Source organism: Mauremys mutica, chromosome 9 (assembly GCF_020497125.1).
Source record: "Mauremys mutica isolate MM-2020 ecotype Southern chromosome 9, ASM2049712v1, whole genome shotgun sequence".
Classification (NCBI taxonomy): domain Eukaryota; kingdom Metazoa; phylum Chordata; order Testudines; family Geoemydidae; genus Mauremys; species Mauremys mutica.
The window spans coordinates 84,201,180-84,222,404 of NC_059080.1; the positions used below are offsets into that span (position 1 = coordinate 84,201,180).

Here is a 21,225-nt window from a genome sequence, read left to right on the forward strand (position 1 = left end):
ACTTGTTTTGACAAACATGCTGGGTTCATAGCTACTCATCATAAAAGGTACAATTAAAGCAGAATGAACATACATCATTTAATTAACAGGTTAGTGACCAATGAATTGATGGTTTCAATAAATGTGAAAATGCCACAGCACTTTAACAATGAAAAGATACAGAAGAAGGCTACAATTACTTTTTAAGCTGAACAGAAAAAAAAATCACTAACTTACAGAACCATGGAAATGTAGAGCAGGAAGGGACTTTGAGAGGTCATCTAATGCAGGCCCCATACTGAATCAGGATCAAGTAAACCTAGACCATCCCTGACAGGGGTGTCTAACCTGTTCTTAAAATCCCTTAATGACAGAAATTACACACCACCTTTGGAAGCCTATACCTGAGCTTAAGTATTCTTATAGCTAGACAGTTTTTCCCAATTAATCCCATTACTTCTTGTCCTGTCTTCAGAGAACACGGAAAACAATTGATCACCAGCCTTTTTATAAGAGCCCCTTAACATATTTGAAGACTGTCATCAGCCCCCTCCGCCTCATCCTCCTTTTCTCAGAACTAAACATACCTAGGTTTTTTTTAAACCTTTCCTCATAGGTAGGGCCCTACCAAATTCATGGTTCATTTTGGTAAATTTCACGTCATAGAATTTTTTAAATTGTGAATTTCATAATTTCATCTATTTAAATATGAAATTTCACGGTGTTGTAATTGTAGAGGTCCTGACCCAAAAAGGAGTTTGGGGGGTTATTGAATGGGTGGTTGCAGTACTGCTACTTTTACTTTTGTGCTGGTGAAGGCGGCGGCGCTGCCTTCAGAGCTGGGCAGCTGGAAAGAAGTGGCCGCTGGCCAGGATCCCAGCTCTGAAGGCAGAGTTGCCGCCAGCAGCAGAGCAAAAGTAAGGATGGCATGGTATGGTATTTCCACCCTTACTTCGTGATGCTGCCTGCAGAGCTGGACCCTCAGTCAGCAGCTGCCACTCTCCGGCCACGCATCTCTGAAGACAGCAATGCAGAAGTAAGGGTGACATAGTATGTTATTGCTACCCTTACCTCTGTGACGCTGCTGGCAGGGCGCCACCTTCAGAGCTGGGCACTCGGCCAACAGCCATCGCTCTCTGGCCACTCAGCTTTGAAGGCAGCGCAGAAGTAATGGTGGTGATACCATGACCGCCCTAAAATAACCCTGCAACTCTTTTGCATCACTACCCTGATAGGGAATTTGCCAGACCCCCACCCATAGGGTCAGAAGCAGACTGCATCCTAACCCCTGCCTTTCAGGCCCAGGCCTGTTAGCAAAACCCAATTGCTATATAGGACAAAGGTTAACTTCTGCAAAACTTGTTTGTCTGTATAAGGGGCACGAGGGGTGGTGGTGGTGGTGAAGAAACCAGAGAAAGGGGAACTGAGGGAAGCTCAGCTAGAATGCGACAAGAGCCTTATCCAATGCAACCGCAAAGGAGGGGTCTTAAGGCAGGCAAACTACCAATGAAAACCACATTTGGGACAATAACAGGAAAAACCCTAGATGGTGAGGGGCAGTGACAGGCTAGCTAAAAGTAAGAAAGTATGCCAAATAAGGAGTTAATAAAGTATAATGTGTGTGATGTGTAATTATGCGTTGTGGTTTTAGCCTTTATAAGCTTGGTGAAAATCTGTTGAAGACAAGGCAGTCACCCCCCCCCTTTTTTTTTTTTTTGCTGGGGGCCATGCTGACCTTCCCTATATGCATATTTGTATCCTAATAAAGGTGCCTTGTGTGTCTGACCCAAAATCAACAGTGTGGTCAGTTTTTCCACAACAACCCCCAATTTGAGAAATGCTGGTCTCCCTGTGAAATCTGTACAGTATAGGGTGAAAGCACACAAAAAACCAGATTTCACAGAGGGGGACACCAGATTTCATGGTCCGTGATTCGTTTTTCATTGCCGTGAATTTGGTTGGGTCCTACTCATAGGTCAGGTTTTCTAAACCATTTATAATTTTTACAGCCCTCCTCTGGACTCTCTCCAACTTGTTCACCTCTTTCCTAAAGTATAGCACTCAAACCTGGATGCAGTACTCTAGCTGAACACAATACAACAGTAACCAATTAGAACCAGACAATTATCTCCCGTGTGTGACATATGACACTCCTGTGAATACACCCCAGAATGATATTAGCCTTTTCACAACTGCATCACATTATTGCCTCATATTCAATTTGTGATCCACTATAATTCCCAGCTCCTTTTCCACAGTACTACTGCCTAGCCAGTTATTCCCTATTTTGTATTTGTGCCATTGATTAGTCCTTCCTAGATGAAGTACTTTGCACTTGTCTTGAATGAAATTCATTTTGTTGATTTCAAACCAGTTCTCCAACTTGTCAAGGTCATTTTGAATTCTAATCCTCTCATCCAAACCCCTCCCAGCATGGTGTCATCTTTAAATTTCACAAGCATACTCTCCACTCCATTATCCAAGTCATTAAGGAGAATATTAAATAGTACTAGATCCAGGACTGACTGCTGCAGGACACCACTGAAGTCCTTCCAGTTTGATAACAAACCAGTGATAACTACTCTAACTACAGTTTTTCAACCAGATGGTGAGCTTGTGTCGCATTTACACTCTGACTTTAGGGCTCAAAGAATAAGACTCAAAAGTCCTCATAAACAAAATGAAATATAGGTGCTCTATTTTAGATGACCAAAAGGCAACCAACCAAAAACACCCACATATACCCTGGGATGGGTTGGATCACAGAAATCCACTTGAGGCTGCCATCTGATGTGCCAAGACTACTTCTGCCCTTGCCTTCTCTGCCAGCTTGGGACTCCAGCACCCTGTCTTGCTGAGCCAGACACACCAGTCTGCTCCAACACAGACACAGGGTCTGAACCATGTGCCCCTGTCATAAACAGATAGTTAAGGGTTAAAGTCTCTTTTACCTGTAAAGGGTTAACAAGCTCAGTAACCTGATGAACACCTGACCAGAGGACCAATCAAGGGACAAGATAATTTCAAATCTCTGTGGAGGGAAGCCTTTGTCTGTGTTCTTTGTTTTGAGTTCGTTCTCTCTTGGATTTAAGGGAGGCCAGACATATTCTTCAAGTTCTCCAAAGTTTCCTGAAGTATTTTCTTCTATTCAGTATAGTGAGTATTAGAAAGGCGAATTAGTCTTATAATTAATTTCTGCATTTGCAATTGTGTGTTTGCGGGAGAAATATCTTTATTTCTGTTTGCTGTTACTTTGATTATTCTGAGGAGAAGGGAGGCGAAGTCTCTCCAGTTTTTATAAGTTAGACCCTGTAATTTTTTCCATCCTGGTATTACAGAGATAGTGTACTTTCTTTCTTTCTTTTAATAAAATCTTTTCTTTTTTAGAACTTGATTGATTTCTTTCCTTGTTTGGATTTTCAGGGGAAAGGGAGGGGGAAAAGTGAATCCCTCTTTGTTTGATTCAAGGAATTTGAATCCAGGTATCTCTCCTACGGACTTGGAGAGGGGAGGGGGGAATGGATTATTTCCCTTTGTGTTAAGATTCAAGGAGCTTGGATCTGTCTTCCCAGGGAAGGTTTGAGAGGAATGGAAAGTGTACCAAAACACTATATTTTTGGTTGGTGGCAGCTTTACTAGATCTAAACTAGCATTTTAGTTTAGAGGAGTCCATGCAGGTCCCCATCTTGTGAACGCTAAAGTTCAAAATGGGGAATAAACCTATGACAGCCCCAAAGCTACAGACTTAACTGAAAGCAACTTAAGAAGTGTTCCTGTCTTCAACACTCAGATGCCCAACTCCCAATGGGGGCCAAACCCCAAATAAATCCACTTTACCCTGTATAAAGCTTATACAGCAGTGTAAAGTGAAGCAATTTACTAGTTAGGGTCCAGAGTGTGATGTAAGGCTGCTCCTGAATCAAAGAACTATTGCCAGGAACCTGCCCTGCTGAAAATGTTTTTATTTGAAAGGAAATATAGGGCATTTATTCCTATAGTGCCAGTTCCTTCAGTTTTTTAAATACAAGAGGAGATTATCAGACAGACAGAGAAAAATAAACAACTGAAGTGTTTCAGGAGGAAAGGCAGATTTGTATTAATCAATGGGAGTCAAACAGTAGCAAAACACACCAAAGGTCAGATTTGAAAATGAATATACAAGAATGCATGAGACAAAGTGCTGCATGATTTTTAGTACAAAGAGGTTTCAAAACTGCTTCAGAAATGAATGAATCACAGCATTTACAGTCAATCATAATGATTAAAGAACATACATTTTCCTTGAAAGGATATTTTTCATAGAATATCAGGGCTGGAAGGGACTTCAGAAGATCATCTAGTCCAACCCCCTGCTTAAAGCAGGACAAATCCTCAGACAATTTGGTTATTTTTTTACCCTGTTCCCTAAATGGCCCCTTTAAGGATTGAACTCATAACCCTGGGTTTAGCAGGCCAATGCTCAAACCATTGAGATATCCCTTCCCCCCCCTCCTTGTTAGCCATCTTTATCAGAGGATAACATATTCTTACAAGAGAAGTATTTTAAGCTAGAACATGTGCGAATAGTTTCCAATAGTAATGATATAGCATGGCACCATTTAGAAGGCATTCAGAAGGAAATGGGGGCTTCGAGGTACTGGCTAATCAATAATGGTGTGTTTAAGGATTACAACTTTTCACAGATGCTTGTCTAACCTGCTCTTAAAAATCTCTTAGTGATGAAGATTCCACAACCTCCCTGGGCAATTTATTCTAGTATTTAACCACCGTGACAGTTAGGAAAAACTTCCTAATGTCCAACCTAAACTACCCTTGCTGCAATTTAAGCCCATTACTTCCTCTCCTATCCTCAGAGGTTAATAAGAACCATTTTTCTCCCTCCTCCTTGTAACAACCTTTTATGTACTTGAAAATGGTTAGGTCCTCTCTCAGTCTTCTCTTCTTCAGGCTAAACAAACCTAATTTTTTCAATCTTCCCCCATAAGTCATGTTTTCTAGACCTTTAACCATTATTGTTATTCTCCTTTGAACTTTCTCCAGTTTGTCCACATCTTTCCTGGAATATGGTGCCCAGAACTGGACACAATACTCCAGTTCAGGGCTAATCAGCATGGAGTAGAGCAGAAAAATTACTTCTTGTGCATAGCTCAGCTGGTTAGAGCATGGCGCTGAAAACCCCAAGGCTGGGGGTTTGATCCCTGTATGGACCATAGTTGTGTCTTGCTTATAACGCTCCTGCTAATACTTCCCAGAATGATGTTCACTTTTTTTGCAACATATTTAGCTTGTGATCCATTATGACTCCAAGATTCCTAGGCAGTCATTTCCCATTTTGTATGTGTGCAACTGATTGTTCCTTCTTAAGTGGAGAACTTTGCATTTGTGCTTAATGAATTTCATCCTATTTTCTTCAGACCATTTCTCTGGTTTGTCCTCACCATTTTGAATTTTAATCCTCTCCTCCAAAACACTTGCAACCCCTCCCAGCTTGGTATTGTCAACAAACTTTATAAGTGTACTCTCTACACCATTATCTAAATCACTGATGAAGATATTGAACAGAATTGGACCCAGAATTGATCCCTGCAGGACCGTACTCAATATGCCCTTCCAGCTTGATTGTGAACCACTGATGATTACTCTCTGGGAACAGTTTTCTAAGCAGTTATGCACTCACCTTATAGTAGCTCCATCTAGGTTGTATTTCCATAGTTTGTTTATGAGAAGGTCATGTGAGATAGTATCAAAAGCCTTACTAAAGTCAAGGTAGACTACATCTACTGCTTTCCCCCCCATCCACAAGGCTTGTTACCCTGTCAAAGAAAGCCATTAGGTTGGTTTGACATGATTTGTTCTTGAGAAATCCATGCTGTTCCTTCCACCTTATTATTGTCTAGATGTTTGCAAATTGGTTGCTTAATTATTTGCTCCATTTTCTTTCTGGGTATTGAAGTTAAGCTGACTGGTTTGTAATTTCCCAGGTTGTCCTTATTTCTTTTTTTTTTTTTTTTAAATAAATCTTTCCTCCTCTGGACTGTTTATTTTCAGCCAATTATTACAGTGTTAGCATACCATCTGATCTCTTGCTTTGTGAAACACTTGCCATACCTACTAAAAGCATCATTCATTACTCAAAAAATATCTTAACTAATCTTCAGTTACCTCCAGCATTTAGAGTTTGACCCTGAGAGAGAAACAGAATAGACTACATTTGTAACACATTTAAAACTGGGTGCTTCTTAAAACACTGCAACTTGCAGAGCTCTATAATTAGTCATTCATCAAAATCATTCAATAAATTCACTCTGTACAGACATCAACCAGCTCCTGAACTTGCAGTCAGTTTGACCTGGACCACAATCTGAAGCAAGAGACAAAAACAGTATGTATCTAGCTAAATCTGTTGTCTTCTGTGCTGTAGATTAAGGACTCTTCATTCAGGACCACAGCCAACACGGAAAATGCAATAACCATTTGGACTGGCTCCTTCAGATCAATAAGTTATCAATGGCAGAGACATGCAGAAATCCACGAGATTGTCATTTTATTTAAAATAGAAACTTGAGACTTGTTCTATAAAGTTCACAGAAAGCTATGTTAAAATCAGTGAGGATGTCATTTAGAGACATGGAGAGATTCTCTCCTGAATCTAGGTTCATTTTGGTTCTGGTTCTCTGTATGGCTGCACCTATGCACAGGGCTAAGCTCCCAACCCCACAAGATACTATCTGCCAACTGGAAATTGCTGGAGCACTTTGGCCAGTCCCGGTCCCTGCTACCGAACTACAGTTTCTGGGGAATATGGAGAAAATGGCATAAAAACTGGCTCCACATTTCCTGTAAAACTGCTCCTTGCCTAGGGAATCCTCAGCTAGGGGTTTGCAGTCAGTTGCCATGCTCTTTGTGCCACCTAAGCAGCATAGAGAGAGCAGAGAATCTGCCTAAGGCCTAGGGCCGGATTTAGCCATGGATACACCCTTTAATAGCAAGAGCCATTACATGGCTAAATTTCTCTGCACCACTTTGAAAACTTAAGAGGGGCTAACTAGCCACAGCTCACTAACAGGAACCAACATTTTAAAGAAAGCGTGATCTACAACAGATGTCCAAAATCACCTGGATTTTTATTTTAGAATCATGAGGAAAGTACATGGACATAACTAATACAGAGTAGAGAGTAATACAAAACATGCATTTTGAACAGCTACATTGAGTGAAGAGATAGATGTTCTTTAGGAAAGAAAAACTAATTATCAATTTCTGAATGTTTTGGTCTATTGAAATGAAGTCATGGAGAATGTAAACACACATGAAAGATTTATATTCCTATTAGTGAGGTATGACTTGCTACATGTCTACCTTCCAATCCAATGTTCAAAAAGTCACTCTAATGAAACTGTATAATGAGCAGTAGAAAATATTTTTAAACAATCAGAATTTCATGCACAGGCAATAATTTGGATACTGTCACACTGATGCTGAATTTTTGTTTATTTATTTATTTGGCTAGGAAAAAGCAGACAGGCAATTTTATTTACATTGATGTTGATTTAAAGTCTTGTAAAGATACACAGGACCTGATTTTTCATTTATTTAGTTCCTACTTCAGCAACAATGGAAGGGGGAGGGGGGGAAGATGACTACGGAACTTTTGTAATCCCTGTATGCTAGGGCAATGTAGGGAGCCTGCTCCTCTCCAGGCACAGAAATGTTCTGATTTATACTCTCTTCCACAGCCCCCTTTGGGCATTGGGACACAGAAAATAGCCATAGTGAAGTGCACTCTGGCATGCCCCTCATAGGCCCATTAGGCTGTGGACTAGAAGCAGGGACAGCGTAGAGCTCTTATGATAGCTTTCCTCTAGGAGGCATGGAGTAATTTCCATCTACTTTAAGACCTGTTTATGCTGCAAAAGATGCATCAAAAGCTGTTAGCCTAACTGAGATCCAGGCCCACTCTGTTCAAGTTTCTTTCCTATTCCAATTATGCTTTCCTTTGCAAGATTTTTTTTTCATTTTGGGCTGAATTTAATAAAATATTATTATTCCTGAAAGTAAGAAGCCCTTAGCATGAGCTCGTGCCAAGCACACAGCAGGAGGACTCTGCACCAACTTTTCCTACCACACCTGCCAATAGAAGCCTGACCTTCAACATTCCCATTCTTTCAGTGCTGTACTTCTCCCAAATGCTTACTGCCACTTGTGCCGAATTCTGTGGTCATTTCAAGAAGGGAACAACACTGACTACAGAAGAAATTATTTTCACTTGAACCCTGTATGTTCAAATTTGAAGCCAGATCTTCAAAGATCCAGAACAAAAGCATAATCTACACAGACATACACTATGTAGACCTTCAGACTTTGTACTTTTTATTTTAAATTCTATTTCCACCAATTCTCCATACATTATATGCATTACATTCTTTTTTGTGCAAGACAAAGCAAAATATATGCTCAATTGCGCTTGTGCAAGTCTTCTAAAAGACTTTCACACTCACTGAAGGAGAAGCAATAGGTTTAATATTTGCAACTAGATTTCTGTTCTTCCTGTAAAGAAAACATGATTATATGCAGTGGGTTGTGAAAAGAAAGGAGATGAAAATAACCTTCTTCTAGGACTCTGCCAAATGTGTATGCAGAAAGTTGTATTTCTCAAATTCTTATGGTACCTCCCTGAGAATATCACCTCATTTTAAAGCTCTTAATACATTTAAGTAGGTTTACACAACTGTTATGTTCACATTTGTCACATTTATTTGTATGATAATTTTGCTATTTTGGACAAACAAGAGTTACTTGTTTGTTTAACTCAAGAACGCCAGTCTAAAATATAGAACTGAGTGCTGTATTTTTATTGATGGATTTATTTAATCTGCCACTACATTATTTTTTCAGACTTGGATAACTCAATATTTTCACTACAACTGAAACATTTGGATTATATGCACTCCTATTAGCATATGCAGCTATGTATTTAATTTCAGTGGAATTGATGAGCCAGCAAGTAAACTAGAGAAGGGGAGCACTGTAATATCATTTGACTGGTGCCTTAAGCTGCCCCATACGTTCAGGGAGGAGTCCCATCTCATATGTAAGGAGATGGACTCCAAATACCTTGGGTATATGGCTACCACAGAATTCCCAGTTTTAAAGAATTATGGACAGAGAAGGGTGAGCCAAAGATTTACACTTGGAGAGAATGAACATGCGGTACCAATTTAAAAAAAAAAATAATTCTTTGCTTTTAGAACATCAATCACCCAATGTCAGCTTCACCAATTTTAGGAAAATAAAATCTCATTAAAAAAATCACTGAAGGCATGTGAAAAATACAAAAGCAGCACAGTAGACAGTCTTTGCATGTCATTTGTACTAACAACCCAATAAAACAATTACATATTGGAAAGTAGGATTAATACCTCTTCCTATTTACATAAGTATTATTATTGAGACATTTATGTGTAACTTATGCCAAGCTAGCAGTCATAAGGCTAAACATTAAAAAAAAAAAAAGCAGTTCTTCATTAAACGACAACTAAACCAAGCCACAGAATTCACTATAGGAAGTGTCCTTTTAAAAAAAGATATATTAGCTTAACCCTCCTGATGATCTTGAATCCTCTCTCCCAGCTTTCCATGGTCATGACTTTCATGAGTTAGCCAACTGTGGTTACACAGTATTTAAAACTTAACAGTCTAGAAGTTAAACAGGAAGTGTTTCAAGCTCATAGCATAGCTCTGAATAAAAAAGGATACAAGCGTGGAAGCATTTAAATGAGACAGACATGGGTCTGTGATCACCTACTTTAAGTTTGAAAACCTTTAGGTATTTCATTTTTTCTACCAGTTCCCGGGGAGCTGATCACGTGACTAGATCCCAGCATCTGATTTTATTTTCTCTAAGTATAGAGGATGCACATCCTAGGGAAATGCTGAGAAAGAAAGAACTCCATCCCTAAGACTGTCTACACTACAGACCTTACAGCGGCACAGCTGTATTGCTAAAGAGAGCTCTCCTGCTGGCATAATTAAGCCACCTCCAATGAGCAGCATTAACTATGTCTGCAGAAAAGCCTCTCCTGCCAACATAGCACTGTCCACACCAGCACTTTTGTCAGTGAAACTTATGTTGGACTGGGTGTGTAAACAAAGCCTAAGCAAGGCTGAGGGACCAGCTACAAGAGGGTTTTTCAGTACCTAGACAAGCCGAAAGTGTTTGCCCTTCACATCCTGTAGCCATTTACACACACTTAGAAGTCACTATGCGATTTCCTGGCCCTAATGTTTTACTGCTTATGCAAGAGAGTATCTAATCCACATCTGTCTGCCACACATCAGTTAGGGCCTAATCCAAAACCCACTGAAGTCAGTGAAAAACCTTTCCATTATCTTCACAAAACTTTGGATGAGACACCTAATGAAAAGCACTGATGGAGCTCCAGAGGAAGTATTGTGCTCAGCTGGAAAGTGAATGGCTGACATGATTAGGAAACTTAAAAGCAGGAGTAAAGGACTGATGAAAAAGAGTGGAGGGTAAGGGGTAGCTAAGGCATAGGGAACCCACCAAAATCATCCGACACCGGCTGAATATTTAATTTATTGGCACTCAATGCTGAAGCACTACACAGCTTTTTCTCTGTTTACATTCTGTACCTCTCTCAAAAACTCTGCTGTCTGTATAAGAATCAGAACTAAAAAGAGATAGCACTGGATTAATTTACTGTGATTAAAAGACAAAAGTAAGTGATGTTAGGAAGAATTCATTCCAAATACTAAGGTAAAAATCAGTTAAAAAAAAGATCTGGCAACCAAAAACATTTGTGAATGCAAATAAATAAATAAAAAGCCCTTTTGTCAAAACAGCATACCCTGCTTCAGAGTAGGCACTGCCATTCCTGCAAGAGAATAAGGAAGCCAACAGAGTAGAAAGCTTTCAAAGGAACAATTGCCTTCTATTAGGAAAGCATGCGAAGTAGGGAGATTTTTTTTTTTGCACAATCCATCATTGTTCTTCTCTATTTTCTTTACTTCCCATACCCCCAGCACAATTGTTGTCTCTTTGGGATTGGGTGGGAGGGAAATTATGTCCCTGTACTAAAACCACAAATTTTGTTCAGTTATCTGCAGAATCACAGCCTCTTCATCAAATTAGCATATCTCTATTTACAGCTGATAATTCTGTATGGGTGATCAAAATGAGAAACCCATAGAATGATAGAGCACTGTCAGAGTCAACTTTGCTCTTTTCCCAGCTGAGAATTGTACTAGACAGTCAGCTGTTTAATTGTAAGAGGTTCAACCATGATGCAAAAAATGTTCATTTTAAGTGTCTGCAAACATGGAATTTTAAAGGTAACGCTACTCATTCAACATTACGAGTGACAAATTTAACTATACCTTTTTTCTAGGTTGTGTTTCAGATTTGTATTCCTAAATGCTAAAGCAATACAATTAGGCACAGAATTATGTCTCTGCCACTGGAAAGTATCTGAAAATGTTCTGATGTGACTTCTTTTCTTACTGTCAGGTAACTACTTTCATATCAAACCCTGTAATGTTTGTAACTGTGCCCCAGCAACCCTGGAAGTGTGATCACTCTATAACAGCCCAGAACCTCTGTGAATGAGCACTGCAAACCTCCTCCCTGCCAAAAAGCCATTATAATTTGGGCAAAAAATACAGCTTCTCCTTTAAGAAGGGAGGAGGGACAGAGCATTTGGAATGCAGGCTGATTTCCCAGAAATGAGGGGAAACAGGTAGAGAAAGGAAGTAGGATGCTGATGGTTCCTCAAAAGGAACCCTCAAAGAGGTAAAAGGGCTCAGTATTAACATATTTGGGAAAGAGGGGAGGTTCAGAATACATTAATTAGTGTGCGCGCACTGGAAGGGGTGCCAAATTATTTGGGGGAGGAGGGAAGCAGAATTCATTCATTGATTTGGGACCTTTGATGTGACCACGTAAAGCATGGCTCAGGTAGTGGAGAATTATGGCAGTGCAGGAAGTTTTCATCTCGGCTGGTAGGCTTGGTCCTCAGACAAGCAAATGTCAAGAAGCATTACAATAGTAATAGCGCAAGAGGATCAGAGTTAGACAAGAATTCTGACATTTTAGTTTGGATGAAGGGAGACCAGGCCAGAGCATGAAGTTGGTAGTGTCTGCCATGTTTAGGTGTAGAAGGAGAACAGGAGCCAAGATCAGAACCCTGGGAGACTCCCACAAAAAGAGGAAGAGAAGGACCCACCAAACAAGACACTGAAGCAATCCAAAACAGAGGAGGAGAACCAGAACCAGGAGATGATGCAGTCATAAAAGCCCAGGGATGACAGGATTTCAAGTCGAGTATGATCAACACTACAAAAAGGCAGACAGACAGACCAGATCAAGGAGGAGAAGGATGAGGTATGGACCCTGAAATTTGGCCAGTAAAAGGTCATTATAGGTCTTGGTGGAATGATTTGGGGAAACCGTCTGTACAACTTATGATTTCTGACTGATACTATAGTTATACAATTGGTGCATCAGAGAATGCCTCCATGTGGATGTGAGATCCACCATTTGCTGATATGGGCTGCAGCACGTACCCACCAGACCAGGGAAGATGGAAAGTTGCTAACATTACGTTAACAACTGTACTCTGACCAAAACAATGAGCATGTTAAGAAGACTGGCTGCAGCTAGTTCCAACAACTTGTCTGCGGGGATGGGGAAGTATAGAGAGTAGAAAATTCCCAAACAGGACAGAGGAAGACAGGTGACAATGAAGGGGTTTAAAAAGGACTCGCGGGGGAACAGGTGAATGCTTTTGAAGGGACAGGAAGTTTTGGGCAGGCAACGGAAAAAGATGGGCAGGCTTTTGCAGCAGGAGGAGTTTGGACTTTGGTTTAATTGCTTGACCAGCCAAGGTCAGAAAAGCTAGCTGAGTTGGAAAAGCTTCATGATTCTAAAGAGCAGCCACAAACTGCAGACAAAAGAACCCTTGACAAGTTAGAAGACTCTACCCAAGCCCAAAGAACCCTTATCAGTTGTGAGGATCCTGAGACAGAGAAACGCATATCGGTATGTTTATTATTTTGTATAAATCTGTGTTCTGCTAAGTTAAGAGCAATTTAGAATTCTGTGCAAAGTCTGTGTGTCTGTTGGCCTTCACTGTCAAATGTCCCCGAAGAGGTAAACAGTAAACCACAAGGCTCACACATTTGATGGGATTCTAGGGAACATGCAAGAGCCTCTAGGGAGACAGCACTAGTTCCAGGGCCTAGGCAATTGGACCATGCGGTCCTGTGATGGGGTGTTCACCCCACACTTGCCCTGAAAAGGTTAATGCAGTCTGAGAAGAGGCTAATTAACCCAACAGACCGCAGCTGAGAGTAATCAGGTGGCTAAGCAATCTCCTGATTGAATGAGGAAGCTCAGCTGAGGAGGAAGGAGCTGGGCTGGGATTATAAAGGCAGGAAATTGGCAGCAGAAGGGGGCTGCTGGGAAAGTCTGTGGTCACTCCAGTCTGGGAGGAGGGAGAAGCCAGGAAGGTAGGACAGGGCTCAGGGAAAGGCAGCAAAAGTCTAGAAGGGAACAGGCCTTGACTGCTGACTAGAGGATCCCTGAGCCAGAACCCGGAGTAGAGGGTGGGCTGCTCTTAGATTTAAAGTTCAGTCTTGCCAGTGTAAACTGAACCAAATTGTTTTAGACAGACACAAAACAATTTGCAGGGCTGTAGTAAAATTTGGAAAGAAACACTTAAGTTTGTTTAGTCTCATCTACACTGACAAATGAACAATATAACCTGGTCCCCCAACACAGTAATGTTACAGTGTAGAGTGGAACTGTATAATCAACTGGCCTTTGAAGTAGCTTCCATATCAAATCACTTTGCTGAATTCTGTGCATCCTATTCCAGAGGAGACTGTGCTACATGCTGACACATAAAACAATAATTACAATTTTTGATGCAAACAGATACTTCATTAATTACAGGACTGAGAAGAGCTTCTTCTCTATGGCAAACTTTTAAAAAATAAACATTTATATATGTATTAAGCAGATCAAATTTTCCTTCACATAGTTATAGTAATTAAGAAGTCTTCAGAAGTAACTGTTTTTGTCCCTCAGGTTTTGTTCCTATTTTGTACTGCACTATATTTCGTTTCTGGAGTTTGAACTCCAATAGTTTAGCTGAATTCCCCAACCGCTGAAATTTTTATAAAATGGTGCCATTTATAGTACACATGCTACTTAAATCTCTATTTACAAGCAAGTAATAATTTAAAAAAAAGATTTTATTTCTAGTAGTCATAGCTGAAAAGTAAAGCAGCTATTAAAAGGAAAAACCTAGAAACTAAAAAAAAAAGGTACTAGGATTTATGAACTCACTAGTCTTTTAAAAAGGGGAAAATGTGCAAAAGAAGAATCAATAGTAAAATTAGAATTATTTCGCTATTTTTACCATTTAAAAATGTGTTCTATATAATTTTGAATGTAGGCTAACAAAATAGCCTCTCTAGTTAAAAATATGCCTTTGGGAGTACTTGAATCTGTAATATCTTTGTAATTTTCTAGCCAATAAACTAGCCTCTTGAAACACCTTTCAATGCATACAAAATATTTTTCTCACCTTGTTTATCCATTTCTTCCTGTCTAACAGCTGGACCACCTTATGTCACACAACATGAATTTAACACAAATCCCACTCATTTGTAACTATGGTAATCAAACAGATGGGAGTAGAAAGTCATTTTTAGTCTGATCTCTCTGCTTTCCAAGGCTCTCCAATATGTTAAAGCAAAACGCTGAGACGTTAACATATTGATACTCCTGTACACTTTGGGGATAGGGTTTGTGTCTTCATATTCATCCATAAAGCATCTAGCCAACCACGGGTACTTTTTAATTTAAGTAAATACACAATTTAAAAATGAATATGAATATTTATTTTCACCTGGTCACGTTCACCTGCCTTTTTTTATAATAAAGTCAAATAGTGATGCCTCTTCAGGGGGCAGATTACACATATTAGCTTCACAGAAGACATGCTCCAAAGAGAGCTCACTGAAGCCTTTTAAGAATGCCATATACTGAATTTTCCATCTTTTTATATTGCTGTTTGTCACCATTCAGTTTTACCATACCTTAATGGCCTTATAAACATCACATCTCAAATAAGAAAAACTGAAAATCAATATTATGTGGCACTCTAATTCATAATGGTTTTCAAATTATCTTGCCAGGCTAAAAGTGTGTTACTGTGTTTATTTTTCTGACTGAATCCTTGAACTGAAAATACCAAGTAAGCAAATACTTCTGCAGACTGAGATCTTAATCCTAAACCAATACACTGGAAGGCTGCCACTGTCTCGGGCTACAGCCGTAACCACTTTCAATATGATTCTATATTTGGAGAGACAAATGATAGAAAAGGAGACGTATGAATATTCATCTAGCATTGTAATAAACACATTTAAAGTAATTTTAAAATATTTTTCTTCAGCCAGTTTCTGAAATCAAACTTTAATTTGAAAAAAAACTCTGTTTAAAAACGTTAAAACACAAATTAAGAAGCGATAAAAAGCAAGTCAGTTTATTTTTCTCCAAGAAAAGCAACAAAAAATGCTACCATTATGAAGATTTTAAAGACCTGAACCAGTATTATAAGTTTTCCAAACAGAAACTTTCAATTAAGCTTATTTAAACTTTTTTTTCCAGTTTCAAAATTTAAATGGTTTTCCTTTCATTTTATGTTGTGTATCACCTTAAAACAGAGCTCCCAACCATATTAAGCAATCAACGGAGTTTAGCCACAACAGGAGAGTGGTTTGCTGCCCAACAATGTTAAGCTCAGGCAATTACATTGAAGGGGAAGGTTTATGAGATTAAAAAACAAATAAACCTAGAATTTATTCTAGTCTAAGAGGGTTCTTTTTTATATTTAAAAGAAAATACCATTTCTACAGTCTTACCCCACCCAGGCAAAACTGTGTCAGAATACAGTCAAGTAACTGCCACAAGTCAGTTGCTTGTGTAGAATAGAAAGAACATTAACCCACCTTCAATTCCCATAAGGGGTGAGCAAATACACTGCTATCCCAATACAACGCAACCCGATATAACACGAATTCGGATATAACGCGGTAAAGCAGCGCTCCGGGTGGGGGGGGGAGGCTGCGCACTCTCGTGGATCAAAGCAAGTTCGATATAACGCGGTTTCACCTATAAAACGGTGAAATTTTTTGGCTCCTGAGGACAGCGTTATATCAAGGTAGAGGTGTATTAAGTTTACAAATATGATTTGATTTTCCTCTAACTTAAAGTTTAGAGGAAAGTCACTTAGAAAGGAAACGACAGCTAACATCAAAAGTAGACCTACTTTTGGAGTGGTTTATTAAAGTCTAGATTCGTTATAATTTAAAAGATGACTGAAAAACAGTGCAAGCTCTCAAGATGCATGAAAGCTAATTTGGGCAAATGGACATTTTTATTACATTATAAAAATGAGCCATAATAAGAACTTGTAAGATATGCTCAACAACGAGGCCAAGACGAGACCGTCTATGAGCTGTCTGCTGATAGGACCAATAGCTGTCAAACCAAAGGCAAACTGTTCAACACGGGTCCTCATGTTGTTTTTGAAGAGCCTCAGCCTTATACATACAGTACAAAATCCATGCAGTCAATTCCAATGGTTTATTGTTGCTTCCATAATCACAGCTGAAGTTATGACGATGTCGCAATGCATCTTTGCCATTTTTTGTAGTCCCAATGTGCCAGACACTTATGTAAGACATCACAACAAACATCCCACATCAGAGAACTTTTAATTCTGTATTTAAAAATGAGAATTCAAATAATAAGCAAGTCTATATATCACACATATGCAGCTGCAACCAATTACTGAAGCAAATCAAACACTTGCAAAATTTACTAGTAACTATCTGACAGAGTTCTTTTAAGTCTGTAGCCATTCAATCAGCATGTTTCCATAAACTACATTTCTAATTTTAATGGAAATAGGATTGTCTCCGGCACACTTCCTTTCAGAGAAAGTGAATTAGGTCGCACATATCTATGTCCCTTAGAGGTGAAATGGGCATGACATTTCTGATATGACCAAATAATTTCTCCCCTCTCGCCAAAAACAACCAAATATTCCTTGACAAGTGGAAATGTTTAAAATTAAGATTTTTCCATATATTTATGTTCAATGAGACCAGAAGAGGAGTATTCTTAATCTCATATATAAATTTAGATTAGCTAAAGCACAACTAAAGAATCAAGGAGAGAAGCATATTTCTGTTTTTGTAATCAAGTCCCAGGGAGCTCATTTTTTTGGTTTACGAGAGAGCTAGTTTTTTCAGTCTCCTGAAGTCAAAGAGCTGAATGCAGAATCAACTCTGTCATCAAGGGGAATCTTACAGTAAGATAATAGATTTTCTATTATTATCTCAACTACAAATAGACTACAACAAGGATAATACATAGTCAAGGACATAATTCAGTGCAAGGGAAGTGGGCGGGTGGAGGGTGGCATGCAAACGGAATGAGGTAGAAAAAAAATGTCTCCACACCGTAGACAGCCAAAAGTAGCTTGCAATAAACTTCATCTGTGAGCCAACCTCCTACAGCCATCCCTATTTACGTATTCAAAGGAAAAAGTCTTCACAGGAAGCTTTCAAATAAACCAGGGGTAGGCAACCTATGGCACGGGTGCCGAAGGCGGAACGCGAGCTGATTTTCAGTGGCACTTGCACTGCCCAGGTCCTGGCCACTGGTCCGGAGGGCTCTGCATTTTAATTCAATTTTAAATGAAGCTTCTTAAACATTTAAAAAACTTTATTTATTTTACATACAACAATAGTTTAGTTATATATTATAGACTTATAGAAAGAAACCTTCTAAAAACGTTAAAATGTATTACTGGCATGCGAAACCTTAAATCAGAGTGAATAAATGAAGACTTGGCACACCACTTCTGAAAGGTTGCCAACCCCTGAAATAAACCAATGTATATGGAGAATTTTAGAACAGTTTGATTGAGGTTATAAATTGATGTCAGATTAAATAAATATCTCCAGTACTACAAAGATATAGATCCAAAGCACCCTATTGAATGCCTTTCTACATCCAATACTGTAAGGCAGTTTCCTTTGTTTGTTTAGTGTGAAGAGTGTTTAATGTTCATTAAAGTATTATGATTTATGGCTTTCCCTAGAATAAAATCCAGATTAGTCAATGTGAATTAGTAATGATGGGGTTAGAAGTAGCTGGTTTAAAATTATTTTTCTGAGTTACTGAAGTCCTCAAATTGTCGTTTGAAGACCTCAAGCTGCAGAGAATCCTCCAGCAAGTGACTGGACACCGGACACTCTGGTGGAAAGCATGAGAACTTTTTCTTATCTATAATGATTGAATAAACCACAAAAGTAAGTTTGTGTATGTTAATATTCCTATTCCTATTCCATGAGAAATATAGTATAGAGAAAATGATAATTCCACCCTATCTTTTGCAACTGGTTATATTCAGAAATAGTAAGGTCCACTCCTCAGTTAGGAAGACTGATACAGCTGATGGAACTTAAGCAGCCCCTTCCCAAGGGACACCTTTATTTAGTAACTTCCTAACCCCCACCAATTCTCCCTACTGCAGGGTTGCCCTCTTATAGGAAGTTTTCCCCCAGCATATCTTTCTGGGGCCTGGTCTACACTACGCGTTTAAACCGGTTTTAGGAGCGTTAAACCGATTTAACGCCACACCCATCCACACTAAGAGGCCCCTTATATTGATTTTAATGGCTCTTTAAATCGGTTTCTGTACTCCTCCCCGACGAGAGAAGTAGCGCTAATATCGGGATTAACATATTGGAATAGGGTTAGTGTGGCCGCAAATCGACGGTATTGGCCTCCGGGCGGTATCCCACAGTGCACCACTGTGACCGCTCTGGACAGCATTCTGAACTCTGATGCACTGGCCAGGTAGAGAGGAAAAGCCCCGCGAACTTTTGAAATTCATTTCCTGCTTCCCCAGCGTGGAGAGCTCATCAGCACAGGTGACCACGCACAGCTCATCTGCACAGGTAACAATGCAGTCTCCCTAGAATCGAAAAAGAGCCCCAGCATGGACTGCATGGGAGGTACTGGATCTGATCGCTATATGGGGAGAGGATTCAGTGCTAACAGAACTGCGTTCCAAAAGACAAAATGAAAAAGTATTTGAAATAATTTCTAAGGCTATGACGGATAAAGGCCACAGCAGGGACTCACTGCAGTGCAGAGTGAAAGTTAAGAAGCTCAGACAAGCCTACCAGAAAACCAAAGAAGCAAACGGAAGGTCCGGGGCAGGGCCAAAAACATGCCGCTTCTACGCTGAGCTGCATGCAATTTTAGGGGGCTGCGCCACAAGTACCCCACCCCTGTCCGTGGATTCCGAGGTGGGGGTTGTAATCTCTGCCATGGCTGAGGATTATGTGGACGGGGAAGATGACGATGAAGAAGAGGAGGACGAGCTAGCAGACAGCACACAGAACTCCATGAGCCCCAACAGCCAGGAGCTTTTTCTCACCCTGACAGAATTACCCTCCCAAGCCACTACCCCAGACAATGAAGCCATGGAAGGGACCTCTGGTGAGTGTACCTTTGCAAATATCAAACATGGTTTTTTAAGCAAGTGTTTTTTAATGATTGATTTGCCCTGAGGACTTGGGATGCATTCGCAGACAGTATAGTTACTTAGAAAAGTTTGTTAACATGTCTGGGGATTGAGCGGAAATCCTCCAGGGACATCTCGATGAAGCGCTCCTGGAGGTACTCCAGAAGCCTTTGCAGAAGGTTTCTGGGCAAGGCAGCCTTGTTCCGTCCACCATGGTAGGACACTTTACCACGCCATGCATGTAGCAAGTAATCAGGTATCATTGCATGGCAAAGCATAGCTGCATATGGTCCCGGTGATTGCTGGCATTCAAGAAGCATCCGTTCTTTATCTTGCTGTGTAATCCTCAGCAAAGTGATATCGTTCAGGGTAACCTGGTTGAAAATCAGGAATTTAAGTAAGGGGGATGGCCATTTTTCTACTGGGTTCATGGACTGCAGCAGCTTAAAAAAAAATCCTTTCCTGCACGTAGCCAAGCGGGGGGAGGGGAGGAGTGAAATGCCGATGAACTTTTTCGTGTTTGGTCAGCGGGGATCTTCCCCAAGCTACCAGCCATGCAGTGGGGGGGGGGGAGGGAAGGGTGTTGATTAGCAGGGAGCTAGCATGGTATTAGCCATGCGTTGGGGGGAGGGGTAAATCACTGCAGAAGCCGAAAGACAGTGGCTTACCATGGCCGCATGCAAGCTGAATTCTGATGCCCGGACCTGTGTCTGTGAGATCTGTAACCCCAGAGCTGCAGGCACTCACTATTAAGATGAAAAATGCGACCTTGTAGGGAAATCACATGTGCTATGTAAGGTGAATAGTGCTGTTCACTGTGAAAGAGTATAACCATGGTTCTGTAAAATGTATCTTTCTAAATACTTCTCTCCCTCATGCAGCTGCACATTTTTCAAGCCTCCCTGCTCCATCCCAAAGGCTAGCCCAGATAAGGCGGAGGAAAAAGAAGACGCGAGATGAGATGTTCTCGGATATTATGGAAGTTACACGCAAGGAAAGAGCTCATCTGAATGAGTGGAAGGACGTGGTATCAAATTACAGGAAAGATGCCAGTGAACGTGAGGACAGGAGGGACACCCGAGATGAGAGGTGGCGGCAGGAAGACTGGCAGGAAAATCAGCGGTGGCGGGATGCAACGCTGGGGCTGCTGCGTGATCAAACTGACATGCTCCGGCGTCTGGTGGAGCTTCAGGAATGGCAGCAGGATCACAGTGTGCCGCTGCAGCCCCTGTATAACCACCCTCAACCCTCACCATGTTCCACATCCTCCTCACCCAGACGTGTAAGAACGCGTGGGGGGAGGCTCTGTGCACCCGCCCACTCCACCCCCGTGGACAGCCCAACCAGAAGGCTGTCATTACTGTGAAAAATTTTTAATGGCCTTCTCCATCCCTCCTATCCTCCTCCCAAACCACACCCTTACTTCTCTCCCTCTTTTTATAATGAATTAATAAAGAATACATGATTTTTAAACGAGAGTGACTTTATTTGCATAAGTAAGCTGTACTCGAAGGGGGAGGGTGGGTTGCTTACAGGGAATGAGTCAATCAAGGGGGATGGGGGTTCATCAAGGGGAAACAAACACAGCAGTCACACCCTACCCTGGCCAGTG

The 21,225-nt window shown here is 40.5% G+C and overlaps 1 protein-coding gene across 2 annotated transcripts in view; it reads right to left on the bottom strand.

The window, feature by feature from the left end:
* PPM1L (protein phosphatase, Mg2+/Mn2+ dependent 1L) overlaps positions 1-21,225 on the bottom strand; it is a 174,358-nt gene that overhangs the window by 114,572 nt on the left and 38,561 nt on the right. Inside the window, exon 1 of one of the 2 annotated variants that reach the window (XM_045031578.1) lies at positions 9,785-9,834. The exons of the other annotated variant lie outside the window; for it this stretch is intronic. Within the exon in view, the coding sequence (XP_044887513.1) occupies positions 9,785-9,814 (30 nt within the window). The 5' untranslated portion in view covers positions 9,815-9,834. Of the gene's footprint in view, positions 1-9,784; positions 9,835-21,225 lie in introns of those variants that run through there. 2 annotated transcript variants of the gene reach the window in all.